The sequence below is a fragment of the Anoplopoma fimbria genome, chromosome 16 (assembly GCF_027596085.1).
Source record: "Anoplopoma fimbria isolate UVic2021 breed Golden Eagle Sablefish chromosome 16, Afim_UVic_2022, whole genome shotgun sequence".
Taxonomy (NCBI): Eukaryota; Metazoa; Chordata; class Actinopteri; order Perciformes; family Anoplopomatidae; genus Anoplopoma; species Anoplopoma fimbria.
Window position 1 is genome coordinate 3,411,930 of NC_072464.1, and position 19,563 is coordinate 3,431,492.

Sequence of the window (19,563 nt, forward strand, 5' to 3'; positions counted from 1 at the left end):
CTATCGGATGGACACCGAACAGGGTTTGGAAGGATTTCCATGTCCCGAAGACCTGATCTCTGACCCTCTGAAGTAGGGCATTGTTATATAAATACTCCCTCAACTCCATCCCTTACAAGCACATCTCAGCCAGCGGAGGGAAACGTCTGGAGCAAGACAAATATGCACTCATCTGAGATAGGGGATCTGCGTGGAAATGGACACACCCTCCAAGGAGTGGTCATTACAAAAAATAAAAGGGAAAAAAGTTCCAGGTGGATATGGATGATGATCTTGTGTCAGAGAGCAGTGACTTAAAACCTGGCTCTCCATTTCTTGAAGAGCAGCTCCTACCTCCTCCATCAGCTCCAGAAAAGACATAAACCTGAATTCTGTCCCCCCCTTTGTTGGTTGATAATATGAAGGATGAGGACGTCAACTAGAGACATAAAGTTCCAAAAGACCCTAAATGAACCCACTGTGCTTTCTAAAGAGGCGTCTCGCACTGTCTCAATTGACTCCAGTGAAGACTGGTAAGGAAGCAGATCTATCACGTCTCCTTTTGGTGTCGGTTATTAATGCAGAGAATGAGGATGTTAAGCCAGAGACTGAAAAAGTGCCCCTGCTTTTACCTTACCTTCTACTCTAATTTCTCTCTCTCTACTTAGTACCATAACTTTCCTCCCAAAAAAATCAGTCACTAATAGAACAATTAACACTACAACAATATATGATATTAGCTTGTTAAAAAAATGAGCGCGCTCAAATCTAGCTTAAATATTTTTTTCTAAATTAAAGAAAATTTGTTGCACTGTACTTTAAAAATACTTAAAAAAATATATATTACTGTTATAGAATTAGTATGGAGCTCATCAAGTAAAATTAATTTTCCACCTCATCACATTCCATTTAATACTGCATACACCAAAACTACAACACAAACAGATCAGAACAACATACAGTGATTGTGCTTAGCCCAGTAAGTAAACAAGTAAAAGTACAAATCAGATTGATGAAATACATTTAAATCAGTGTTAAGTCATAGCGTCTTCAGATAGATGCCCTGTGCAGTTCTTACATGTGCCCTTCACATAGTTCACTGTGGTTCTGGCTTTGAGGCTTCAGGTTCAGCCTCTGTGTGGCTGTCAGCTGGGCTCTGCGTGCCCACCATTGTCTCCTTGCTCTTGGCTGCATTCTCACTCTGAGCCCGGATCTGTTTCTCCCTCTCCAGTGCTTTCTCCATCTCTGTGTAGTAATCCAGAGCCTTCCGTACCGGGTCGATGATGTGTTGCTACAAAATGAATGAGGGATTGATCAAATTGCACCCTTAGTGAGCAAACTTTCCCTCAACCATGTCCACTTCTCATTAAGTAAGGGATTCCCTACATTTCCTAGAGTAATTTGTCACAATCAAACGGTTAGTACATACGCTGGATATTAGTGAGTGAATCTCTTTTCAAATAAATTACCTCCAAGCAGGGGAAGAGGTTGGCCAGTTCGATGAAGAGAGGCAAAAGGACAAATCTGATGAAGCCTGTTTGAGATGAAGGCTTGGTCACTTTGTCCCGGTCCATGAAGGGGGTGACCGGAAGACCCTCTAACTTCTCCTTATCACTCTGAGGGCAGATAGAAGATACATGTAGCAGGGGGTTGCTTCTGTTGCTTTTATTTCCTTTAGCTTTGCTGCCTCTGAATCTGGCCTCAAAAGTAAATGTATGTGTAGAGATCCTCCATTGCTGTGGGCATATTCGGGTGTTGTCACAGTCTTTCGTTACAAGAGCACTCAGTTACCTGGTTATAGAATTCCTGTAGAAGACAGTCCAACCAGGGCTCAGCCACCTCCATGGGCCGCGCCTCATTGGATATGTCACTCACTTTGATCAGAATCATCATCAGCTGCACACACAACAGTAGGAATCAGAGAGTAGGCAGCTACACATGAGTTTGAAGTGAAACGCAGAGAAAAAAGAGCTACTATCATATGATGGGGCCTCAAAGCGACCTGAGCTCCACTGAAAGCAAGAAAAGTTTTTTGTTTTATAGTTTGTAATTTATACGTCCTAATGTCGGCAAAATCGTTAAAAGGGTTGAAATGTGTGGTCGTTAATGCATGCTTTGACGTTAAGGCCAAACTATTGCAATTCTTTCCTATCTGCATATGTCTGACATGTTGTATTTAACTTTAAATGTCTGAACAGGGATGGCCCTCAGGTTTGTGAGGTGGTTTTTAGATTTTACCACACATCAGCATGAGGAGCTAAGAGAACCTCAAAGTGTTGATATCTTTAATGGATGTTATAAATGTGAAATATATATATATATATTACTCTTTGGATGCCATAATACACACCATATATGCACATCACCCCAAAAACACCATAGTTTATGGGAACATATATTTCGGCATATATATATACATACATACATTTGGGCATATCAAAATGAACTTTTATTAGAATAAATTTATTGACTATGTAATATGTCAATCTCTTATTTATTTTATTGGTTTCTCCTTTTAATATTTCAACTGTTTTTTTCTAGTATTAGTCTCAAATAGTTTTACTTAATATTTGTGCTATCTTATTGTCATTTAGTATGATTTGATAACATGAATGTGTGACAGGTACACTTGAAGCTGTCATTACCAACAAGGCTTCTGTACCAAGTATTAAATAAATTTGAAGCATATTTCAATACTTTTCCCTGTCTTCCCCCATGTCAATAGCACCTTTACAAATATATTTACTGAGAGAAATGGTGACGTGTTTAATACTTATTTTACCCGCTGTATATATATTTTTTTCAATCAATTTATATATTTCTACTGTTTGCTCTCCTCTTACCACATCTCGGTGCTCCTTGTTGGTGAAGTCAAAAGCTGGCAGGATGGACTTGAACTTGATGAGAATCTCATTGTGCCTTGTCATGTCAGTGGCCAGAATGCATCTGCAATGACGATGTAGAATGAAAACCATACGCCATGCTGTTGTGCTATCATAACATTTGAAAATGTGCATGCTAAGAGAAACAGAAAGATGATCTCACTTGATGATCCCTTCTCTTATCCGTTTGTATTGATCCATGGACAAGTTTCTGAAGATGTTGCTCTCTGTCTACAAAACAGAAAACCCTCTGTTCATAGTCGCTGACTGCAGAGTGGACAGGCTCCATGTTATGGTAATGGTACATACTGAAAAGTATGTGATGGCAGCTTGGACAGAGAGTTTTGAACAAACAGCCGGTTGTCCTCCTTACCTTCTCTAGTATCTCAAAAGCCACAGCACAGTGGTGGTTCTCCAGTGGAGAGATGTCGTTGTATCGGAGGGCAAGTTCAGTCCGAGCATTAATCTGAAAGATGGTCAGACTTAGTTTAGAGTTAATGCCAAAAACTGTTCTGTTTGTATTGGTCCATACCAGCTGTAAAAAGATCCCTTCTTAAAGCATTGCTATGTAAAGGCCTTTGCAAACCAAATCTGTATTTATTGTCCGAAAATGCAGCATGTTTAAAATAAAGTTGTGTCAGTAAAGTTTAAATATCAACTCCAAAACTTTCGTCCTCATTAAAGTTTGATTTTCTGCATTTTTTCGCATCCGTCAAAAGCCTTTAGGGAGTTGTTTGACCACTCAGAGCCACCGTACATGCAGATGTCATCAGCCAAAGCCGCATCTGATGAGCTGATTGACGTCTCCAAGCACAAAGCACTTTACAACAAACAAAGTAAAGAATATAGAGATGCAGAATTGAAATAGAGATTGTGGCAGGTGATCGCAGAACAGCTTTGAATCAGGGACGAAAGGTAAAAATCAAAAAGTCAAGGATGTGCGAAAGAGTAGTGAATGTGCTCCAGGCAGCTAAACGGATCTCTCACCATCCATTATGAAGTAATTAATTCAGTTTTGTCTTGTAAAGCAAAATTCTGTGATGAATATAATAATAAAATGCATCGGTTGCAGTGTTCTGTGGGTAATGATTTTTATCGGATGACAGATAAATAGAAAAAAAAAACGGATACCAAAAATAAAAAGGCCTTAAGAGGTGGCTCAAAATCCACAGTCTTCGTTTTACGAAAAAAGGTTTGCTAAAGTTCAGCTTAAGTTAATATGAGGCTTCAGCAGAGTTGTACAAGTCAAGTGTGTATCTTTCTGAATGACGGTTTTATTACTATCAAATTCACGCTTTCGGCAACAAAAGAGGGGATTTTTATAAACCTGATAGGCGTTGTTGTATCCTGTGTGGTCGAGGTCGTGGCAGACGGCAGAGGTTAGCATGATCAGCAGGTCCACGCTGTCCATCTTACTCTTCAGGTCAGTCAGCCAGATCAAACCGTACATCTGCTCAGAGATCAATAATAGTACAGAATGGAAACGGGAGATATTGTCCTGTAGTTACTGTGGAAAAAGAAGGCTGCGTCCCACTCTATTAAATGGTTTCTGTCTTACTTGATTTTTTCTTATCCACTTGGGGGCAGTGGAACAAGCTCCAAACACATCAATGACATAACAAACAAAATGATGAATGCAAGTCCAATATTCACTCTCTTTTATATTCCTGAAGGAAATATCTTTCTCTTTAGCTGCTAAATGCTCCAGCTAGTTGCTAACTTTGTCTGACTGCTGTTTGCTGCTGAGCAGTAGAGTGTAGATGGCTTATCAGAAGTTTTTTTTTTAATGCTGATAACAGCTGCCTGCTAGCAAATCAATCACTACATTTGCACTCCTAAAAAAAATCAAAAAATGTGCTGAAAGAGGTTAAAATTATCAGTAGAGCTTATGGTGGTGCAAATCATTTTTAATTATATACATAGTCATTATATCAATCATCCAGCAGTTATGGAAGTACATTAAAATGCATTTTAAGTTCTGTTCAGTGTCTAATAGGCACTCTCCTTTTAGCTCCTGCTTTGGTCTCCACCAACTCCTGAGTTGGCTCTTCAGGCTCTTCAGCTTGTTAAATGCACAGATTTTTACTTTACAAACATTGCCTTAAGCCATCTGGAGAAGGGCAGATATCTTTGCTTTTAGGGGTTTATCTGAGTTTTTAATGCAGGTTTATAAAATCCTTTATGCATTAGCTATTTGTTAAGAAATGCTAAAGAATATAATTCAACATGTAACCTCTTTAATGGGTGTTTTGAGATTAGCGATTGTCCGCTGAGCTGAGTCACCTCTCCACTCTGACGGCCAGATGTCCTTCACTAATTAGCAATCAAGGTGATGGCATAATTGCACTATAACATGATTACAGAGAGAATTGGGCATCCACACACACACAGAAACACACACACACACACACACACACACACACACACACACACACACACACACACACTCACCATCTGGGTGACACAAAAGCAGTGCTTGAAGTTGTGGAAAGGGATGTTGTTGTATCTTCGGTAGACCTCAAACAGGAACTGTTGCAGTACTTCTGGCTCAATGTTGAATGCCGCTATAAAATCTAAATCTGTGTACATGACCTGCAGGAGCACCATGATCTCTGCGTCCTCCCACTGCCTGCACAGACACACACAAAATACACAATGGGAAGCCAGGGTTGGTAATATTGAGAAACCAGCAAGATTTTGAAAAATTATCCAAATTAAAAACCCAGCCCTGAGTTGCTGTTTTATTAGAGAATTTGTTAAAAACTACAGTGCCCAGCTGTTTTAGGAAATTGTCCCAAAAAAACTCTTTTCCAATGAAGGTAAAAGCTACAGTTGCTGAGCCTTTATAAAAATGTAATTATATATTGTGGAATATTTTTTTAAAGATGAGGGTCTTAAGCAGAATGGCTTGGTGCTGAGCAGTCATTAAATATTGATATACAGTTTTTAATGGATCTGTTGACAACCAGAAATGTAGAATGAGGCCAGCCTCATCCTTCATAATATCTCTATGCCCACATAGCAGGGAGCAACGAGAAGCATATTTTTCAGGGTTACAAAGGAATCTTGATCAGGTGCGACCCAAGCTTCAGTTCTCATTCTGTAGCCTGTGCATGGCCGCTTATCCATCCACCGCCGCCATTATGGGTTTGCATTAAAAGCTTTTTTGGACAAATGAAACGATGAGCAAGCCTCGCTGAATGCAGCATGCGCTTCCTCCCCATGAAGCCCACTTCAAACATGGTTTGTTAATCAAGCCTTTCACAAAGACCCTTTTGATTTGTGGGCCCTCTGCAGGCCTATTCATATTGAGATGAGTGTCCATCAGAGGTACAGGGTGACGTCTCCAATCCTCAGAAGTGCATCAGAGGTGCCTGTATGGCACGACGGTCATTAGCCGAACGTCTGCCTCACTGTCTCTACACTGAGGAAACAGGTGCACTGGTGGTTTGTTCCTGATCACACCCAGAACATCGTGGAGATGAAAATGATGCTGCAAGTGACCCTATTCATCTCTAGATTCATACTTACCAGTTATCAAAGGTTGGGGTCTTTAAGTACTGCCTCACTTCCTCTGACACCTCCAAGGAGCTGCAGTGTTGACAACATAAGCATTAATGGTTACTAGATATTTGAACATATAATATATAGAGGGCAGTGGTAGTTTTCAGTGAGTTTTGCATGTGAACGTGCCTCATTTGTAGAAACTTCTCCCGTACATGCTCGCACTCCTTCCTGGTTTTATGCAGGGTTCTCTTGTGGTAGAAGGGTGAGGGCTTGTGCGTTCCCTCGGACAGGTCTTTAAACAATCCCAGCCAGCTCAGGTGCTCCACACTCTGAAAGAGGACGGGGGTAAATCGAGTCAGGGGTGGCACACATTAAATCCCCAGATTGACCCTTCAGAGTAGAGTTTGTGTCCCAGAAAACAAAAACAATGAGCCAAAGATGTTAAAAAATGGGAATTGAGACTGCAGGTGATAATTCTCTCTGCCATCACTACGAGCAACCCTTTTTAACATTACAACAAAATCCTTTTATACACGGGTTATACAAAAATATTGACATGTACACATCTTTTCAATAATGAAAAAAATATTTCTACTGGCCAGCAGGGGGCGCCTGCAAAAAAGAAGTCTGCTTGTATAGAAGTCTATGAGAAAATGACTCTACTTCTCTCTTGATTTATTCCCTCAGTAAACATTGTAAACATGAGTTCATGCAGGGAATTCATAAAGCAGGGAATGCTTTAGGGCAGGGTTACCTTTTGATTGACAGGTCGCTACCACAACGTTGCCTAGTCTGAGAGTTTTTCACGTTTTCGTCTTAAACTTTAAAACTTTAACAGTGTGTTTTCCGTTCATGAATGTTAATTGTAACATTTCAGGCGGCTATTAATGTTTTAGTTCAACCCTCTCGTGTCACTTCTGGCTGCAAAAAAACAAGACGGCGACGGACAAGATCGTAGTCCACAAATCAATGGCCGACGTCACGGTTGGGCTGACTGTTGGCTCGAGTTAGGAACGTTTTGTTTTCTGATGAGGATTGAAAAACTCCCTATGCAGATGACTATATCTTTGTATTATTATATTCATAGGCTCCATGTACTTTCCCCCAAATTTTCAGAGTAGCTTTAAAGCCACTGAGTACCGTACCTCTAGTTTCTCCCGGAATGAATCCACCTGTTTCTTCATCTCGTACACAACTGCAGGAGTCTCGCCGGCCTCAAACAGGATTTTCTTCTCCAGGCCCTGCAGTCTGAGATCACACAACCAGTGAGGTGTCAGGTCCTCACATATTCATCTATATCTTTGGTCTGCAGTGTTCAAAGTCTGAAAGTCTTGTGTTGTTCATCTGGCCTTCTTGTCCAAAGTCAACTGGTCTTTTCACCTTTCATGTAAAATATGCATCATATTTACCTCAGGAATATATCTAAGTATGTCCTGTTTCTCTTATTTCTCAATGCCTACCTTTTCTCCATAGAGGAGAGGTCAAATCCGAGTGCACCGGCAAGCTCCGCACCTGAAATGACAAGAGAGGGAGTCTATCAGCAGTTTTAAATGAGCCCAAGCACTGCGATTCCCATGGTGCAAAGTGAAAGATACCTAACGGCTCACTGTTGCAGTCGGCGGCCACCACCTCAAGCTTGTAGCAGGAGTTTGGGCTGTTGGGCTCCAGACCCGTGGAGATGTTGATGATGTTGCCTTTGGGGTTGTACAGCTTCAGGATGTCATGGGGTCCTGCCTCAGCTGCAGAGCGGAACAGATCTGTAAAAGAACAACTCACCTTTCAGTTCACACTATGCCATGAATAATGACTTCACAGGTTTCCTCAACTGCTCAGGAAAGCCCGGAAAGCACTGGAAAAAGCTATTAAGTGGTCCTTGAGTTATAATTTACTTGTCAATCTTAATAATACCTCTTTAGGAACCCTTCAAAAAAGTTTTATGAGTTGTAACTAAATATTTTATTCATTGATTTTCTTCAAGACATTGTTACTACTTTTGTATCACACTACCACAGAGGCATGCAGACTTTACAGCTAGATTAGCAATAATCCAATCAACACAAGCTTTAAAAAATTAACAAACAACCGTTTAATTGACAATATATGTGAGATCTTCAATAAGGTTCCCTCTGCCCTCCCCGCCTCATGAAACAAAGCATACAGAAAGAACATGTGAAACCAGTGCTGGACAAAGCCCTCACCTATGTGACAGATGAGAAGCTGTCAGTGGCAGCTGTACGGCTGTCCAACGCTCAGTTAACCTCCTTAACATTTATACACTTGTTTGACCTGCTTGTCTAATCACTGACTGTGCTTTTGATCCATGGGCACTTATCAAGATGTTTTCTTGTTTGGTTTACAAAAAAAGCTGTTAGAATATTTGTCTGTCACTATATCTGTGAATGCATCTTAAATTTACATATATCTATATTCACATCAAATAAGTGAAAAATATTGGTAAAAATACCAAATGCACTCTTTTTATTACATAAAAAAACCCACTATATTTGACATACCTTAAAATGCCTTTCTAATACAGATAAGTGAACTTTAAGCTCCTACCTTTGACATCCTGGGCAGGGCAATCCACAGGGAACTCAGCCTGCTCTGGTCTCCCATTCACGGTGAAGAAGATGATTTTCGTTGCCATGTCATGAATTCAGAGCCACCGATCTTGCTGTTTGCAGTGCTGATCTGGATCTGAAGTCTGTCTCCCTCATTGTTTTACTGGAAAACACTCCTCCCCCTTGTTTTTATTCTCGCCACCTCCTCCGGTGCTCCCCCTTCTCCTTTCCTTCTTTTGTACTGTAGCACTTCTCCAAAACACACATTAGAAGTATAGGCTAATTCATTCAAAGCAACCTACAGTTTCCCCCCCTCTGTGTATGTGTAAATTCTTGTATTTGTTATATATATATATATTTTAATGGAAGCCCATTTCCACCATTTACAAAAAGCAAAAAAAAAAAAAAACACCTCACAAATGAGTCTCATTAGTGAGTGTTCCAAACAAATCCCAATTATAAATTATTATCTAATGATATGACATTATAGTTGTGTGTTTTTAATTCATGGTGGTTTATAATAATTGTGACATATTAAGTCAAGAACATTTAATGTGTCTCATTATCTATTGATGAAACACCTCATAATTGTGATTGTAAGTTGTAATAAGTAATTGTAATAAGAACTGAATAAAATAACTATAAAACAAATAAATAAATTGGGTATTTAATATTATGAATAATCAGGAGATAAAAGTAATAGGAAAACACATAAGAATAATAATATATATGTATATGTAGTGTTTTGTTTCAGGTGGCAGATATGGATGAGTGCTACTGTAAAGGTACAGTTAATCCTCCCTGCCGGTAGGCGGCGCTGCGACGAGAGCACCACTGTAGCTAACAGCCGTACCTTCCCTCCGAACTTCTTCTGTCGTCACCGCATGGGCGACCGGATGAAGAGACCAGCGTGGTGCGCAGACAGTCGAGTGACGCCGTTGTTTTTACTCCACAATCTATGTCTTCGTATCTTTAATTCATCGAAAAATGACTGAAAGTAAGGCAGGGACGGCTCCTAAGCCGGCCAAAGAGCTCCTCGCTCTGAACCCCAAACAAGAGTCCGAGTTCAAGAAGAAGGTGCAGGAGGCGAAGAAGAACAAATCTAGCAAGGTAAGTGAAGAGGGAACAGTGGCCCTGAGGGAAACATGGCTCACTCAACACGAGGGGGGATATCTCTTTATTTAACCAACACAGTCTTCCTACGTCCTAAGTTAACCGGTGGTACACAGTATTTCGTCACCCTTTAGATTTTGTGACCTAATTAGACATTTCAGGTCGACATATTGAAGTAATTGCTCTTACAGATAATGGTGACCACGTTTTCTTTTTTTCTTTTTTAGAACGGTAGCGTCATTATTAAGCCACAGTCCGGTCCTTCAGGGAGCTGTTAATTAAACCTGTAATGTTTAGTTTCACAGTCATTTCATTCGAAATGGTTATAAACTTTTGGTAAAGGCCGAGGCATGGTTGGGCCCTTTTCACTCAAGACATTAGAGCAAGCACAGGTGTGACTAATGACACTAACGATGCTCTGTTGGAGTGAAGTGGCCCCAGTAAGCCATGACCATGTGAGGGACAGTGAACATGCTCCAGGAACCTGAAGCAGTTTAATGGAACTCAGCCATCATTCATTTGATTAACTACACGTGTGACATGTCCAAAAAAAGGCATGCACTGAAAAGGCTTTATCTGTGCACATGTAAAATACATAACCAATTATTGCTTTTTTATTACACAAGTGTTAGTTTATGTAACTTTTTCCTCTTGTTTATTGTATTTTTTGAATTAATTAATTTATGTATTTTTTTTTTCTTTTTCCCCCAGGGGGGGCATTTAGCCCCTGGAGTGGTCTATGTGGGTCACCTACCACACGGCCTTTTTGAACCTCAGCTCAAATCCTACTTCGAACAGTTTGGGAAAGTCCTGAGGCTACGGCTGTCCAGGAGTAAAAAGGTAGCAGGAATGATGACTAAATACACAAACCTGTTGGACTGATGTAACTCTTCCTCTTTCCAGCAGAGTGAAATGTGTTCACGTTTTAGAGAGTGCAGTTCTCGGTTGGACTGGACATCCTGCCGAGGTTTGGCTCAGACTGAAAATGACCTCAGATGGAACAGTGGTCTGAGGTCAGATATCTGAGCCTAAAGTATTGTGGCGCGTTTAAGCTTATCACCTGCTCACCCATTGGCAGAGCGATAAAACCCATGTGCCAACAAAAGCTCAAGTATTCTGCACTATAAATGCATTCCATTAAAACAGAGGTCAGATTGGCTTTAATCTAGGGCCGGCAGTATGGCCAATGTCTTCTATTAGATATAGGTCATTTAATGTCTCGAAAATGATACATATCATTATATAGCATGTTTTCTGGTAATTCAATAGAAGCCTATTTTTGTATAATCCTATGTGAATGACATACTTCACAAATAAAAACAATACTGATTATTTTCTCATTTAATTAAGAACTTTAGTGAAAATACATATTTCCAGCTATACGTTGTTTACGTTCATGCTCACAAATACAGAGTGATCAGATTAAGACAATAGATTAATTTAAATACTCTGGAGTTTTCCCAGGAGCTGATTTCCTATCAATTCAGATTTGTGCTTTTCATTATCAATTCACTTTATTCGTCTTAATAAGATTTAGTCGTAACTGATTCCATTGAAGATGCTAAACTATCATATTGAATTGTCACCCAGACCCACCTTATTCAAATGCAGATGTGTGATTGATACTATGTGATATTCACCTTTATTTCTGCCTGTGTTTGTCTCAGACAGGTGGAAGCAAAGGCTATGCATTTGTAGAGTTTGACTGTGATGAAGTAGCCAAAATTGTTGCAGAGACCATGAACAATTACCTCATGGGAGAGAGACTGATCAAATGTGAGTATGGCTCACGTTACCAGCACGATTACCAGACATTCAATCAGAAAAGATAGGATCCTGTAGATCCCGTCAGTGCCATGATAGAACCAATAATAAATGAATAGAAAATGCTTGCAGTAAAGATGGACAATGATTTTTACTCACTGATGATGTAAATAGCTACAAGATCATCAGCCCAATGTTGCCTCTTACTGTTTCCCAGGTCACATTGTTGCACCAGAGAATGTGCACGAAAAGCTGTTCGTCGGCTCCCAGAGGGAATTCAAAAAGCCCTCATTTCCTGCTGTGGCCCGCTACAACAAGACCCACACTGAGGAGGAGGTGACCAAGATGAAGGACAAGCTTCTGCGGAAAGAAGCCAAGCTCCGCAAGAGACTGGCAGCCCACGGCATCGACTACGACTTCCCTGGATTTGTAAGTGCTTTGAGACCGGGATGGCAACTTGACACGGCAGCTGCTGTCTGTTTATCGGGAGCTAGAAACAAAAGATTCATCCCTAGAATGTCAGTCAACCTTTAAAAATACACTCTCGATATCGGTCCTTGGAAACTTAACATTAAGAATAAAGTAAATGTCATGTGAGTCGTGATAATTGGCACCCTTGGGTTTTATAGGCGTTTAACATTGTAGAGCATTTCTACTAGTATCTAAACTTTGCTCAGTTGACATCATTATAACCTTTAGTGCTCTGTTTGCTTTTCCAGGCTGCCCAGGTGCCCCAGAAGAAGTCCTCTGATTCCATGGATGCATCTACATGTAGCGATGTAAGGCCAAAGCTTATGTAATATAATATCATATGTAGCTTTTGGCCCAAACTGAAAATGACCCCAGATGAACCAGTGATCTGGGGTCAGATAATTGGGCCTATAGCACTGTGGTGCATTAAGCTTATTGCGTGCGTCTCCTGGTGGCTTCGTGATAAAACCCATGTACCAACACACTGTATGAACTCAAATCAAAGCAGAAAATATGTTTTATTATTGCATGCTTCTCATTATTACATTCTTAGTAGTTATATTATTGCATTACTATTTGTTATTAATTGTATTTACTCAGGCTTCCCTCTCTCTATCCGTTCCAAATATCACACATTCATACACAAACACGTGTGGTCTATTATAGAAACGACTGGTTTGCATATTTGTAGAAAGTAATTTGCATTTATAGTTATTATTTTTCATATTGTTTTGTCTGTCTTGTTTTGTCTTATTTCCTTTGTCAGTCTATTACTTTTTGTGTTATGTGACTGCCCCTGTTTTGTATACTAACCCTTTCACCAATGGAGAAAAAATGTTTCAACAAATCGTCTTGTACCAGAATGAGCATGTGTGGCTAATGAGCTTCCCTCTTCCAATTTCAGGACGCCACACCAGTCTGTACCCCCTCCGTCCTGGAGAGGAGGAAGTCCACGGTTGTCGATGACGACGCAGATGATGAAATTATCATTAAGATGCCGCCTATAGAGAAAGATGAAGAGTGCTCCTCAGAGGAGGAGGAAGACGGAGAGGACGATGGCTCGGAGAGCGAGGAACCGGCTGAAGCGGACGCAGAGTGAAAGTCCCCTCTGTTTTATCATTGACTTGGTTCTGTGGCTGTCACAGTACAGTTACACACATCAGGCTCATCTTTGAACTGTGTTCACAAACCCCAGTGAGTCTTTCAGTGTGTGGAAATCCCATCACGTTTGAGGAAGACGCCCCTATGAAAGTTTCCACCATAACTGTGGGTACTACAGTAGTGAGTACCATTGAGTGGACCTTGCAAAACCATCACAGTGAGCCTGAGTAATGGGCCAGTTTAGACTGGACTTCTTTGACAAATGTTCATTTGAGTCTTGGAGCGGGCCGCTTCCTCTGCCACACAGGGCCGTAGTGTTGATGCAAAACAGGCATTTTTTTCCCGTCATGCCCACTTGTCTAAAAGCGTGATTAAATTTGTACTATATAAACTATGTTCATTAAAAATAAATGATGTGATAATGTACTCTAGGGTCCATTTGTTATTGGGGTATATATATATATTTTTTAAGAAGAACAAGCTAACAGAAAGGCAATTTCATTCACACAGAGGCAAAGCTAAGTATTTTTTATTTTTTTCATTTATTTTTAATCAGAAGATGTATTGACGTCACTGTAGGAAATGTATGTCTCAGTAAAACAAATTAAGTTAATTTGGCTGCTTCAGTTTCTGGGTTCTAATATTCTTTGTCTTTTAACTGTCATGCTGTCATGGCTCACATGGGCACGTGAATGGAACTGAACCATTAATGTTATTAGTAACACCTGTGATCCTGATGTGTGCTGATTAGTGACAAAATATCAAATTCTGCAATTGTTATGAAATTTCCACAACCACATCATCCTCGGATACGGTTTATTGCGAAGTACGATAGCCATACAAGGAATTTTGCTTGTTGATTGGTGTGTGACCTAAACTGCAATAGTAAAAGACATTTTAAAAATAGAAACTATGATAAATTTAGAGTATGTAAAGAAAGGGTCAAGTGTAGAAGGGTTGTAGAGTTGTGCAAAGGTGTGTTACTAAGAGCAAATTTAAATTATTGTAGGTTTGACCCTTATAGAATGAGATTGGCTTCACATTAATAGGTAATAAAAAGTCACCTTTACCACCAGACCCTGTAAATGATCTGATTAATTTACATAAATAGTGTTTGACTGGTAGGCAGATTTACAAAATAGAGACCGAATAAGACGGCAATACAATATTGTCAGATAAACTGGTTGTTGTGCATAATTGTGTTGTGGAGTCCCTGACACAGTGGGCTGTTTTTACATTACATTACAGTCATTTAGCAGACGCTTTTATCCAAAGCGACTTACAGGAAGTGTATTCAACATAGGTATTCAAGAGAACTACTAGTCACCAGAAGTCATAAGTGCATCTCCTTTCTTAAATAAGCATCTCAAAGCATAAGCCAGAGCAAAAGTATAGTGCAGAGGCAGATTACTATGAAAACAATAATTGCAACAGACTAATACGAATATAATAAGTGCTACAAACTACTACGAATAGGATAAGTGCAGTAAACAAATACAAATTCAATAAGTGCAGCGAACTGATACGAATACAGTAAGTGCAACAACTAATACGATATGTTTGTGGTTCTTGGGGTCATTATGCAATTTTTTTTTTTTAACATTAGAAAGGATGAAGTAGTTTGTGTCAACAGTGTTTTTTAGTGGGGCAGAGGGTATCTTTTCCAAATTTCTCCTGCTCTCCCATTGCACCGTGTGTCCACTAGATGTCGCTCTTCGTCTAGTTACACACCTCCACGATGCACACCGACAGGTTTTCTTTTTCGTTTTTTTTGCATTGCCATGCGACAGTTTTCCAAGTGCCAACATCATCCCTGGGTCGACTGCGCCTGCGCACGACGATCCCATTCTTGTCCTGCAGGCAGCATTCCGGGTGGAGAGAGAGAGTGAGTGAGAGAAAGAGAAAGGCAGAGGAGGTTTGAGGCCGAAGACAGTGCATTTATACCGAAAAACGCGAGTTGAATGTCCGAACCGGCTGCGGGGTTTAAGCAGGATATGGTGAGTAGGAGAATAGGAGCTGCGGGGACACCTCCTCGTCCTCTTGTCACATTGTGCTTCTCTTTGTGCTGCCCTGTCTGTGGACTGACGTTTCATTGAAAGGAAGGGCTTCGCTAGGGGGGCTAACGTTAGCTTTTATCCCCGAAACACACCTACCCCGTCCGGTACAGCTGTTTGAGAGAGAAACAAAGAAACGTAAGGTTTTACGGCCTCCGGGGTGATTTACGTGGAAAGCTTTTTGTTGAACGTTAGCGGTGGTTTGTAACGTTAGCTGTCAGAGGCGCCTCCTTGGTTTGGCATAGCTAGCAGTGATGGTCAGACTGTCTGCTAGCTGGAGCCCAGCTAACGATGTAAAATGAAAAAATAAAAAGAAAGAAAGCAATAGGGGTGTGTGAGACAAGATAGACAGGGAGCAAATCTGTGCTGCCAGGATGAAAGGCTTGTCAAAGGTGAGAGGAGGTCCTGTGTGACTGGAACAAAGAGAATGTTGATGATATAATCCTAAAATGATGATACGTACTGTCATGTCATGGATTCAATGTAACAGCTCAAATAACTTCATAAATAAAGACTTCATACATTATTACATTACATTACAGTCATTTAGCAGACGCTTTTATCCAAAGCGACTTACAGTCAGTAGTATATTACATATCATTCACCCATTCACACACTGATGACAGGCTACCATGCAAGGTGCCACCATCAGACTCTAACTAACATTCATGCAACATCCAGTCCACACCGATGGCAAGCCTTCAGGAGCAACTTGGGGTTAAGTGTCTTGCCCAAGGACACATCGACTGCCGAAGCCGGGTATCGAACCACCGACCCTCTGATTGGAGAACTACCTTGCTCTCCACTACGCCACAGCCGCCCATATTACATACATTTATTACACTGAGTCAAGTGCAGCTTCTTCAACATTTACTTTACACACACACACACACACTCTCTCACTTAAATGTAAATGCATACATACAGGTTGATGCATGCCTATACACATGCATACAGTCTGTTATATTGGGTCAGCTGTTCTAATCCCGCATGCTTTTTGCAGTATTTGTATATGTATCTTTTGTTAATATGAAATACAGAAATGGTACACATAAAAGAGAGAAAAAACCCAACCCAACACACTCACCTTACCCTGGCTTTTTTTTTTTTTTTTTTTTTTTTTTTTTTAGAATAAAGAGTGCACGTACACATAACATAATCAAACAAGGAGGAAGTGGTTCACACATTATGGCACCAAGACAGACATACGTCCTCTGAATCTGGCCCTCATCTAGCTGCTTCAAGACATGCAGGTTTGAGTTTCCCCTCCCAGAACCAAGGCCCGTATCTGATGGAGGATGTTTAAGCAGTCTTTTCTGCTAGAAATTCTTGTCACACCAAAAACCTGGGTTTTGTTTGAAGGGAATAAGCTTAGTCGGCCTATGATCGAGCAGTTCGGAACTCCAGCAAATAAACACCAGAGTGACGTCCTTGTGTCTTATTTTGAGTAGCTCCTGAAGCGCAACCCCTTGGCCCCTGTGTTTCCACGGTAGTGGGGGGACGACAAGCTGAGAAGAGCCTCGATTCAACTGTCATTGAGTTTTGGAATGTTGATTTTCCTAAAAGATTTGATTAAAACCTATTTGTGAAAGTAGATCTGTTTTTAAGCATCACTGGCTGCCTGCATGTGGTTCGGCACGTTATCTTATTCAACACTACTCTGGATTACCCTAGAATACTGGGGACTTACCTACACCATGGCCAAAAGTAGTTGGACACCCAAACGTTACACCTTTATTTAAGCCTCGGATTTAAGCCTCTTTTCAAGGAAATATGCAAAACATTATCTTTCAGCTTTCTAAATATGACGATTTGCTGCTTTTCTGTGTTTTATGTTATTGTGAACTGAATATCTTTGGGTTTTGAAATGTTGGTTTGACAAAACAAGTGATCTGAACACATCACCATAGATACTCTGGTGGGGAAACTCTTGAGCAAGGCAGTTTTCATTGCAGCCCTACTTTCTGGCATAATTTTTTGAGATAATGGATTATTATTATTAGATGAATTCATTTAATGCCGGGGCATTTTGATTTTCTTTGCAGACGAGAAGCAATTAACTTTTGGCTACATATTGTATAATACTGAGTCCGTTTTTTATTAATTAAACCCATCTCTTGTTTTACTCAAAGATGTAGGAGTGATACATTGTAATGTACCAGCAGGAATCAACAATGAAGAGATATGATAATGAACGTACTGCTACTGTCTGCCTTCCTCTCTGCTCCTTTAGGGCTCTCCAGGGCAGATCCCGGGACAACACATGGAGCTCTAAGCTAGCCCTCTCCATCCAACTCCGTTTGCCGCCCTGCTCGCTGCTCGCCAAAACCACCTCCTCTACCCTTGCTGTAGCGGTTTGGCCCAGACTCCTCTCAGAGAAGAAGAGGGGGAAAAAAAACAACCCAAGTGGGAGGGAGTAGTAAACTTTCCCCAGCTGCTGCCCAGACACACACATGCTGCATTGCCGCCATTCCCCAAGCCCTGCTCCATCCATCCCTAGGGCACGGCCAAAATCTCGCTAGCTAGCTAGCACTTGGCACAAAGACGAGGCCTGTCCTGGGGGGTTAAAAATACAAGCAGACTGTGTGTGCTTGCCTCCTTTCTTTTTTCTCCCTTTTCCAGGGTCACCCAGACAAACACCCATTAACTGGGGCTCCTTTTGTTTAGCTGTCGTTCTCGCTGGTTTGAGCAGCGGGGGATTGCTAGCAGCCAGCCAGTCAGTCATTCAGCCAGGCAGACTGAGGAAGCCAGAGGGGTCTGTTATCAGAGGCCAGGATGATGGAGCCCAGCATGGAGAGCTGTCTGGTCCAGGTCCTACAGAAGGATATGGGCCGCCGGCTGCAGGTGGGGCAGGAGATCATTGATTACATCTTGGACAAGGAGAAGTCCCACGACCTGGAGCAGGATCAGACGGCACTGGACAAGATGGTGGATGGCATCGCCAGCTCCTGGGTCAACTGCAGCAACTTCAAGGTAAACTCCCCTGACGAGGCGGTAAACTGTAGGGATCACAGGATCAAGTTGTGGGCAGGTTTCCACACACCTGCTCTCACACTGGTTTAGGCTTTTACTAAAACCTAAAAGCTCTTTGATTCCCCATTCCAATTGTCTTTTTAGACAAAGGGACATTACTGCACCCAGCCATCTCTGTGTGCACTTTTCATCCTCAATTTCCACCCACTGAAAAGTTCTGCTATTGTGGATGGGCTCGATGTAAGAGGTAGTGTTTTGTTCAACAGCCTGTTAGGTGAGTTCAGATTATTAGGAAGCGTCTGTTGTGGCTCATTCCCCTGTGAGTGCCGACCAACTGTGACCAGTTACTGACTGACAGTGTAGCAATTAAAAGGCTATTTGTTTTAATGCAGTCCGGTGCATTGCTCACTCATCTTAAACCTTAACCGTGGCTACAATACATCACTTCCAGCCTTAGGCTCTATGTAAGAAGTGGACGTAGTGGCATCTCCCATTGGTTTGTGGAATGCTGTTTTAAAGCCTCAATTTCTGCATTTTTTTCTGTTGCCATCATGCCTTTTGGCTGTAGACATTTGTTTTTTTTTTGCAAACCGAAGTAGTACAAAGGGGTGGAGCTAAATTCAACCGAACACTGAATTAGACATTTTTAGGCGACCAAAATGTTTCAATTAACTTTTACAACATTACAATCTAAATGGACCATACTTTAGACCAAAAAAATCTATGCTCCAGTGTAAGCTTGTTGCAGAATTCTCCGTTTCTATTCTGTGTTTAGACTGCACTTCCATTTTATTGTACAGACAATAAATAGCCTTTTCTAGTTTGCTGTAAGGAGGAATTTCCAGTTTTGTTTGTTGGGCTGCAAAGCCAAATGTTCTCAGGCAGGCCCAGGCACACAGCATTATTGTTTCCCCTCACCATAGAGCTGGCACACATTCTTCTTCTGTGGTCGATTGTGCTTTATTTTGGAGTTTGATCTGGGGAAAAATGTAATCTTACCCTGCATTGTGGAAACATCAGCTGTTCTTTCAGTGCCCAGCCAAAGGTTGATTTCTCTGCCATAACTGTTGAAGCACATTGTTTTATAGATGTCTGATTTTATGTTGGGATTTGCTGCGTTTGCGTTATAGGTGCTTAAAAATGTCAGTGATATCTGAA

At 41.0% G+C, this 19,563-nt stretch overlaps 3 protein-coding genes and 2 non-coding genes across 5 annotated transcripts in view; 4 read left to right on the forward strand and 1 right to left on the reverse strand.

Moving 5' to 3' along the window:
* Positions 1 to 1,075: 1,075 nt before the first annotated feature.
* si:dkey-219c10.4 (high affinity cGMP-specific 3',5'-cyclic phosphodiesterase 9A) lies at positions 1,076 to 9,060 on the reverse strand. Its single transcript, XM_054615739.1, has 14 exons — positions 8,928 to 9,060; positions 7,976 to 8,125; positions 7,829 to 7,880; positions 7,514 to 7,616; positions 6,555 to 6,697; positions 6,393 to 6,452; positions 5,313 to 5,490; positions 4,189 to 4,311; positions 3,235 to 3,327; positions 3,025 to 3,092; positions 2,823 to 2,925; positions 1,771 to 1,875; positions 1,449 to 1,595; positions 1,076 to 1,270 (listed from the first exon to the last, which is right to left on the reverse strand). The coding sequence occupies exons 1-14, from the start codon at positions 9,013 to 9,015 to the stop codon at positions 1,076 to 1,078; spliced, it is 1,608 nt and encodes a 535-aa protein (XP_054471714.1). The 5' UTR covers positions 9,016 to 9,060.
* Positions 9,061 to 9,795: 735 nt separating this feature from the next.
* On the forward strand, positions 9,796 to 13,991 carry nifk (nucleolar protein interacting with the FHA domain of MKI67). Its single transcript, XM_054615440.1, has 6 exons — positions 9,796 to 10,039; positions 10,754 to 10,882; positions 11,710 to 11,818; positions 12,024 to 12,235; positions 12,526 to 12,585; positions 13,182 to 13,991. The coding sequence occupies exons 1-6, from the start codon at positions 9,917 to 9,919 to the stop codon at positions 13,374 to 13,376; spliced, it is 828 nt and encodes a 275-aa protein (XP_054471415.1). The 5' UTR covers positions 9,796 to 9,916; the 3' UTR covers positions 13,377 to 13,991.
* On the forward strand, positions 11,017 to 11,147 carry LOC129105150 (small nucleolar RNA ACA64). Its single transcript, XR_008531819.1, has one exon. It is a non-coding gene; the product is annotated as a small nucleolar RNA ACA64 (small nucleolar RNA).
* Positions 12,632 to 12,762, forward strand: LOC129105151 (small nucleolar RNA ACA64). Its single transcript, XR_008531820.1, has one exon. It is a non-coding gene; the product is annotated as a small nucleolar RNA ACA64 (small nucleolar RNA).
* A 1,235-nt stretch (positions 13,992 to 15,226) lies between the features above and the next one.
* clasp1a (cytoplasmic linker associated protein 1a) overlaps positions 15,227 to 19,563 on the forward strand; it is an 83,844-nt gene continuing 79,507 nt past the window's right edge. The window contains exons 1-2 of the mRNA XM_054615733.1: positions 15,227 to 15,375; positions 17,666 to 18,405. Coding sequence (XP_054471708.1) covers positions 18,208 to 18,405 — 198 coding nt within the window. The 5' untranslated portion in view covers positions 15,227 to 15,375; positions 17,666 to 18,207. The remainder of the gene's footprint in view (positions 15,376 to 17,665; positions 18,406 to 19,563) is intronic.

Coding starts and splice junctions, on each gene's coding strand:
- si:dkey-219c10.4 (XM_054615739.1), bottom strand. CDS start 9,015: ATGGCAACGAAAATCATCTTCTTCACCGTGAATGGGAGACCAGAGCAG. Junction 4,312..5,312: donor GCTTTTGTGTCACCCAGATG/GTGAGTGTGTGT, acceptor ATCTCTGAGCAG/ATGTACGGTTTGATCTGGCT. Junction 1,596..1,770: donor TACAGGAATTCTATAACCAG/GTAACTGAGTGC, acceptor ATCTGCCCTCAG/AGTGATAAGGAGAAGTTAGA.
- nifk (XM_054615440.1), top strand. CDS start 9,917: ATGACTGAAAGTAAGGCAGGGACGGCTCCTAAGCCGGCCAAAGAGCTC. Junction 10,883..11,709: donor GGCTGTCCAGGAGTAAAAAG/GTAGCAGGAATG, acceptor TGTTTGTCTCAG/ACAGGTGGAAGCAAAGGCTA. Junction 11,819..12,023: donor GGGAGAGAGACTGATCAAAT/GTGAGTATGGCT, acceptor ACTGTTTCCCAG/GTCACATTGTTGCACCAGAG.